Source organism: Echinops telfairi, unplaced genomic scaffold (genome assembly GCF_000313985.2).
Source record: "Echinops telfairi isolate 266 unplaced genomic scaffold, ASM31398v2 ScPeMD7_7005;HRSCAF=7975, whole genome shotgun sequence".
In the NCBI taxonomy this organism is placed as follows: Eukaryota; Metazoa; Chordata; class Mammalia; order Afrosoricida; family Tenrecidae; genus Echinops; species Echinops telfairi.
In genome coordinates, this window is record NW_022110905.1 from 94,203 (window position 1) to 102,227 (window position 8,025).

General features: G+C 46.7%; 1 protein-coding gene across 1 annotated transcript; it reads left to right on the forward strand.

Moving 5' to 3' along the window:
* Positions 1-488: 488 nt before the first annotated feature.
* LOC101642544 (polyglutamylase complex subunit TTLL1-like) lies at positions 489-1,451 on the forward strand. Its single transcript, XM_045295982.1, is given in 1 exon segment — positions 489-1,451. A coding segment is annotated over 1 exon segment (963 nt).
* Positions 1,452-8,025: the final 6,574 nt, after the last annotated feature.

Genomic DNA, 8,025 nt, shown 5'->3' on the forward strand with positions numbered 1-8,025 from the left:
TAGTCTAGGTACTTTTGGAGAAACAAATCCACAGCGACTCATGTATAAGAGAGAGTTTTATGTAAAGGAAACGTGCATCATGAAAACATCCCAACCCAATGCTGCCCAAGCCCACAATTCCAACATTAACCCATTAACCCAACACCAGTCCACGGGCTGACCATGGTCCTCCTGACTCTGTTCTTCCTCTACCGGTACCGGGACAGCATGAAAGTGTTCCTGAAGCAAGGCGAGTGTGCCAGCGTGCACCCAAAGGCCAGCTCGGGCCTGAGACCCGTCCGCTCAATGGTGTCGGCCCTCCCAGCACCCCACTGGACCACCACCGAGGCTACCAGGCCCTGTCCAACGTCCCCCTGCAGCCCCCGGGTCTTCACTGAGTCAGAGAAGAGGCCACTCAGCATCCAGGACAGCGTTGTGGAGGTGTCCCCCGTATGCCCGCGGCCCTGGGTGCGCCTGGGCTCCGAGCTCCGGGATTCTGTGGTGTGAGCATGGACTTCAGAGGAGGGCCCCAGGGGCTCCATGGTTTCAGCGTGGAAACCAGGTACCAGCTCTCTGACGATCAAATCGTCAACCACTTCCCCAACCACTATGAGCCGACTCAGAAGGACCTGATGGTGAAGAACATCAAGGGGTACCGGAAGGAGCTGGAGAAGGAGGGCAGCCCCCTGGCTGAGAAAGACGAGAACGGGAAATACCTCTACTTGGACTTAGTTCCCATCCCCTTCATGTTGCCGGCTGACTACAACCTGTTCGTGGAGGAGTTCCGGAAGAGCCCGTGCAGCACCTGGATCATGAAGCCCTGCGGCAAAGCCCAGGACAAGGGCATCTTCCTTATAAACAAGCTCTCACAGATCAAGAAGTGGTCCCGGGACAGCAAGACCTCCTCGTTCGTGTCTCAGTCCACCAAGGAGGCCCACGTGATCTCGCTGTACATCAACAACTCGCTCCTCATCGGAGGGCGCAAGTTCGACCTGCATCTGTACGTGCTGGTGTCCCCGTGCCGCCCGCTGCACTGCTACATGTACAAACTTGGGTCTTGACGGTTCTGCACCGTCAAGTACACGCCGAGCACCAGCAAGCTGGACAACATGTTCGTGCACCTCACCAACGTGGCCATCCAGAAGCACGGGGACGACTACAACCACATCCATGGGGGCAAGGGGACAGTGAGCAACCTGCACCTCTACCTGGAGAGCACTCGGGGCAGGGAGGTCACCAGCAAGCTCTTCGACGAAATCCACTGGGTCATCGTGCAGTCCCTGAAGGCCGTGGCGCCGGTGATGAACAGTGACAAGTACTGCTTCGAGTGCTATGGCTACGACATCATCATGGATGACAAGCTGAAGCCCTGGCTGATTGAGGTCAACGCGTTACCATCCCTCACCTCCAGCACCGCCAACGACCGCATCCTGAAGTACAACCTGATCAACGACAGGGTTGAGCTGAGATAAGTGAAAATGTTTGAGGCCCCATTTAGTAGACAAGGCTAAGCACCAAAAGGATATTTTCTTCCTTTATATTCATGAATCTCCGGGAGATAAGATTGGAGCTAAGATATGAGAAACCGCTTGAAACACCATTGAACTGATGTAAAAGCAATTCCTCGTGGAAAGTTGTGGTGAAACACCTGATCTTTCCTGACGTCGAGTTTCATTCACGTGGCAATGTTGGTATAGAAATGTGAAGCTCAAGGAATAAAAAATAGCTAAAAATATGACTGATGGGAGGTTTGCTGAGCTACGTGACTATGATAGTCTGAGAAATTTGGAGAAACAAATCCACAGAAAATCGTGTATAAAAGAGTGTTTTATATGAACGTAAAATGCACATCAAGAAAGCATCATACCCATAGCTGCCCATGAACACAAATGCAAAATTATGCCATATGTGCGCCAACGATCCACAAGGTCTTCCACCATCTCACAAAACAGACGGAATGAGGCCGACTACAAAGGGAAAGCCACGTCAGTGAAAGGGCAATCATCTCAGGATTGGCGGGGGTCTCCAAATGGCTGTCCCACACCCAAGGCTATATCATGGTAGGTCCATATGGCTTCTGCTCAGAGATGTCTTGCAGGAAGTGAGCCTTGGAAGCAAAAGCAGTAAACTGGCTAAGGCATCTTCCCCCTGGACTGATGTTCATAAAGGAAAAGACCCGAGAAATTGATAAGCGAGGCTGACCAAGCCATGTATCCCTCCGCCCTTCAATTAACCCCAAATTTGTTTATCAGTCAGTTTTCAATGCAAAGCTTTCAATCTCAGTGAGCAAACCTTGTAAAACACAGGAAGATACATAATGTAATGATGACGCAAGGGAACGTGCCGGATACAGGATAATCATTAGGATATGGGACATCTTAATGCATGTAGACCATGGAAATAGTGAATGCTGGGCCACTCTTGAAATGCCAAAGTTACTCTGGGTGAGGCAATGCAGAAGGGGAGTCCAGGAAATGCAGGATTCACTGTTTATCTTCACATCCAAGCAAGTCCAGGTGGTAGGGATTGAGCTGACATAAGTGAAACTGTTTGAGGCCCCATTTAGTAGACCAAGCTAAGCACCAGAAGGATACTGTCTTCCTTTATATTCATGAATCTCTTGGAGATAAGATTGGAGCTAAGATATGAGAAACTACTTGAAACAAAATTGAAGAGATATAAAAGCAATTGCTCATGACTTGCGTGGTGACTCATGGCAAATACCCATTTCCCCAGCCTGCCAGGATGTCTGTTTCCTGGCCTACCGGTAGACCCAGGGCAGAGCCTCACACTCCCAAACTACCAGGTAGTTGCTTGCCACGCTGGCGGGGAGATGCCATAAAAAGCCTCCCTTCCCCACAATGACCGGAAATCCCATGCATGGCTAAAAGGAAGACACAGGGTGAAGCCTCCTTTCCCCAGCTTACTGTAAAATTGTTTCTTGCCTTGAAGGCTGACGAAGCCATGTATCCCTCCGCTGCCCTTCAATGAACCCCACCTGTGTTTACTGGCCAATTAGGGATGAAAAGCTAACAACCTCAGTGAGCAAACGTTGTTGTCAAGCTCAGGAAGTTACATAAAGCTCCATTCTTCATTATAATTAGGACCCACAGGAACTGCAGGATTAAAGGCTGCCTATATTCTAATGATTATTGGAAATTGTAATTCTTGTTGACCACAGTAATATTCATTCCTGTGAGGACTCTTGAAATGACAAACATAACCGCAGGTGAGGAAAATCAGAAGGGGAGCCCTGGAAATGCAGGATACACGGTTTTTCTTCCCAGCAAAGCAAGTCCACGAGGTAAGGGTTGAGCTGAGATAAGTGAAATTGTTTGAGACCCCATTTAGTAGAGCAGGCTAAGCATTAGAAGGATAATTTCTTCAATAATTTCCTGGAAATAAGCTTGTAGCTAAGATATGAGAAAGTGTGTGAAGCACTATAGAACTGATGTAAAAGCAATTCCAGGTGGAAAGTTGTGGTGAAACACCTGACCTTTCCTGACATAGTTTCAAAGGAAGTCAAGCATGTGGCAATATTGTGGGTATAGAATAATGTGATACTCAAGGAAGTAAAAATGCTTAAAGATATGACTGAAGGGAGGTTCGCACAGCTACGTGACTGTGATAGTGTGGGAAATTTGGAAAACCGAATTCACAGAAACTCGTGGATAAAGAGTGTTTTATATAAACGAAAAGTGTCTCTCAAGAAAGCATCATACCCATAGCTACCCAAAATCAAAGTCCAACATTATCGCCCTGGACTGACCTTTAGAATGCAAAAGACATGCCAGGAGACGCCGCGCTTCCTCAGCCTGGTCTGAAATCCCTTGGATGGCTTAAGGAACGACTCCAGGGAAAGCCTCGCTTCCCCAGGCTGGGAGGAAGTCCATTTCCTTGCACTGCTGGAGAGCCCAGGTGACACCTCAGTTCCCCAGATAATCCAGAACTCTGTTGCATGGCCTTTGGAGAGGCGCCAGGCAAATCATCACTTCCCCAGTCTTCCCTGAAATTCAATGCCTGGCTTCCTGTGTGACGCTGGGCAAGCCGCCCTTCCCAGTGTGAATGGGAGACCATTCAGTGGCCTGAATGGAGACCTAAAATTATTCTCACTTCCACAGCGTGCCGCGAAGTCCATTGGCTGGCCTTTGCAAGACACAGGGCAAAACCTAGCTTTCCAGCCTGACAGGAAGTCCTTCGCTGGCTTCAAGGGAGACTCCAAGGGAAGCGTAATTTCCACAGCCTGACCAGAAGTGCCTTGGCTGGCGTGCAGGGAAAGGCCTGGCAGACCCTAGCCTTACCAGGACTCCAGGAAGTTCATTTCCTGGCTTGCGGAGTAAAACATGGCGAACACCCATTTCCCCAGCCTGCCAGGAAGTCTTTTGCCTGCCCTACTGGTAAACACCGGGCAGAGCCTGACACTCCCAACCTGCCAAGTATTTGCTTGTCATGCTGGAAGGGAGACACCATGCAAAGCCTGGCTTCCCACAATGCCTGGAAGTCCCATGCATGGCTAAAAGGAAGACACCGGGTAAATCCTCTCTTCCCCCACTTCTTGGAAGTCTTTTTCCTGGCTTGCAGGTGGACCAAGCCATTTATCACTACACCGCCCTTCAATTAACCCCACCTATGTTTATCAGCCAATTAGGAATGATAAGCTAACAACCTCAGTGAGCAAACCTTGTTGTGAAATACAGGAAGTTACATAATGCTCCATTCTTTTGTAATTAGAATCCACAGGAACTGCAGGATTAATGGCTGCCCATATCCTAATGATTATGGGAAATTGTGATGCTTGTTGACCACAGTAATATTCAGTCCTGTGAGGACTTTTGAAATGACAAATATAACCGCAGGTGAGGTAAATCAGGATGGCAGCGCATGAAATGCAGGATTCATGGTTTTCCTTCTAAGCCAAGCATGTCCAGGAGGCAAGAATTGAGCTGAGATAGTGAAATTGTTAGTGGCCCCATTTAGTAGAGCAGGCTAAGCACCAGAAGGAAAATTTCTTCAAGAATCTCCTGGAGATAAGTTTGTAGCTAAGATAAGAGAAAACACTTGAAGCATCATTGAACTGATGTAAAAGCATTTCTGGTGGAAAGTTGTCGTGAAACACCTGGCCTTTCCTGACATAAAGTTTCAACGGAAGTCAAGCATTCTCATGTGGCAATATTGTAGTTATAGAAAAATGTGATTCTCCAGGAAGTAAAAATGGCTAAAGATATGACTAAAGGGAGTTCGGCACAACTCCATGACTGTGATGGTCTGGGAAATTTGTAGAACCAAATTCACAGAAATTCGTGGAAAAAGGGTGTTTTATATAAATGAAAATTGCCTCTCAAGAAAGTATCCTACCCATAGGTACTCAAAATCAAAAGTCCAACATTATCCCCCTGGAATGACCTTCAGGAATCAAAAGACCGGATGCCAGGCAAAGCGGCGCTTCCTCATCCTGGTTTCCAGTCCCTCGCATGGCTTAAGGAAAGACTCTGGGAAAGCCTCCCTTCCCCAGGCTCGCCGGAAGTCCATTTCCTTGCATTTGTGGAGACCCCAGGGGAAGCCAAGCTTCCCCAGACTACCTAGAACTCTGTTACCTGGCCTTTGTGGAATGCAGGCAAATCCTGACTTCCCCAGCCTTCCCGGAACTTCAATGCCTGGATTCCTCGGAGACACTGGGCCAAGCCATGCTACCCAGTCTGAGCGGGAGGCCCTTCTGTGGCCTGAATGTAGACGCAAAATTATTCTCACTTTGATAACGGGCTGCGAAGTCCATTGGCTGGCCTCTGAAAGACGCAGGGCAAAACTTGGCTTTCCAGCATGACAGGAAGCCCTTTCCCTGACTTCTAGGGAGACGCCGAGTGAAGCGTAATTGCCTCAGCCTGACTCGAAGTCCCTTGGTTGGCCTGCAGGGAAACGCCTGGCAGAGCCTACCTTCCCAGCAGTCCGGGAAGTTCATTTCCTGACTTGCGTGGTGAAACATGGCGAAGACCCATTTCCCCCACCTGCCAGGAAGCCTGTTACCTGCCCTACCGGTAGGCACAGCACAGGACAGAGCCTCACTCTCCCAGTCTACCAGTAGTTGCTTGCCACTCTGGCGGGAAATGCCATGCAAAACCTTGCTTTCCCACAATGCCCGGTAGTCCCATGCATGGCTACAAGGGAGACACCTAGAGAAACCTCCCTTCACCAACTTCTCTGAAGTCAGTTTCCTGGCTTGCTGTCTGACCAAGCCATGTATCCCTCCATCACCCTTCAGTTAACCCCACCTGTGTTTACCGGCCAATTAGGGATGATAAGCTAAAAATCCCAGTGAGGAAACCTTGTTGTGAATCACAGGAAGTTACATAAAGCTCTATTCTTTATTGTAATTAGTGTCAGAACCTGATGATGAGTCGAACGGTCCTGAAAGGGGGAGTGAGGCTTAAGGAAAAAAAGAGAGACCGAAAGTATTGGGAGGGCAACAGTGAATACTGAAGCCCTGAGTTTATTCTACATCTCCTTTTATACATGCAGAAACAACCCGGGGTTACAATTAGTCTACTATGACAATATATCAGAAACTCTATGTCCTGCCAAGTCAAGGAGTGTTTGATAAAAATTAAACATTCTGTTTTCCCAGAACTTGCATACATCTTTGTTTTTTATCTTAATCTCAATGTCACACCACAGAAGCAAACAGCAGATACTGACACCTGGGTCGTGAGACTTCTCAGCTGTTTCAAGGCTAAGTCTTAATGGCATTCAACATCTCCCGCTTTTTTATTTACTAACGAAGTCTTTACTCAAAACGAAGGCAGATGACCGTGCCTGTCTTAGGTTGTCGAGTCCCGAAATCACTCTTACCTGTCATCAGCCACAGTCCTCCAGGCGACTATGACCTGGCTTAGGTTGAGAGACTCGGACTCAATCTTACCTGTCTGTGACTAACCAGCCTCTGCTTTACACCCCTATTTGGGGAGGGGGCGAAGTACGCAGGTGTACTTCATGTAACTTTGTACTTATGGCCAAGAATTCAACCATAACTTTAATGACTAATAGAATAACACTACCAATGGTTAAAGATAATAAAGTTTTTGCTTGTTCCAAAGGGTTAATAGAAGACAGTCTCTTAGCAATTCCCTGAAAAATTTCATTACCAGTTAGTTTGGGTAATTGTCTAATGAAAGTTTCACCAACTTGATATTCCAATCTAAAGATACATATTTATGTCCAATTAATAAATTTCTAATCTTTTTCCGAATCCTTACTAACGTTATACGGAACAGGAGTATTACAAAAATAAGAAGTGTCCCAATCACATCGAAGCATAACTCTAGTAGCTAACACAGATATCTGATCTCCCATCCACAACACTGTTTGTTGTAAGTTGGCGATGTCTTCAGTTATTTGAGCATCAATGTCATGTTGTTGTTGCCACAACATAAGAATCTTTATACCACCCTCGAACAAAGTCTGCTGTTTGTATTTCTTGCTGCAAAGCAACACCCGCCACTGCTGCAGTAGATGTTACAGCTACAAGTCCAATTACTGTGGCTATTATCAGTCCAATCATTCTATTCGTTCGATGGGTCAATTGAGTCAAGGCATTGTAGATCTCCATTACTCCCGCAGATTCGTTCCAGGGTCTAGTTAATTTGACAAGTAACCAAATCTCAGGACGTGCTTTAACAACATGCAAACTATCTCGAGTTTGGTTAAAAGTTCTCCACCAGGTAAAATTTATACAACGTGTAAAATACAATTTGAAGAACAAGTCAAAAACCCTGTACTAGAATTCCAAGTAATATCTCCTGATAAAATAATATAAGGAATTTTCACACAAGCTTGAATATACCGAGTAGCATTAATATGAAGTTTTGTACTAATAGGTGCAACAGTATTATAAATATTGATAGATATATTGCCAATCCAGGTTTTAATTGGCTCTCCAGATGCTAATAATTTCCATAAATGACCTTGAAAGTTTGTATCTCCCAACATATGCGGCACAGGAGGGGTTTATCCTCCGTCATGCCAAATAACAGTTTCATTGCCAGTTCTTTCAAA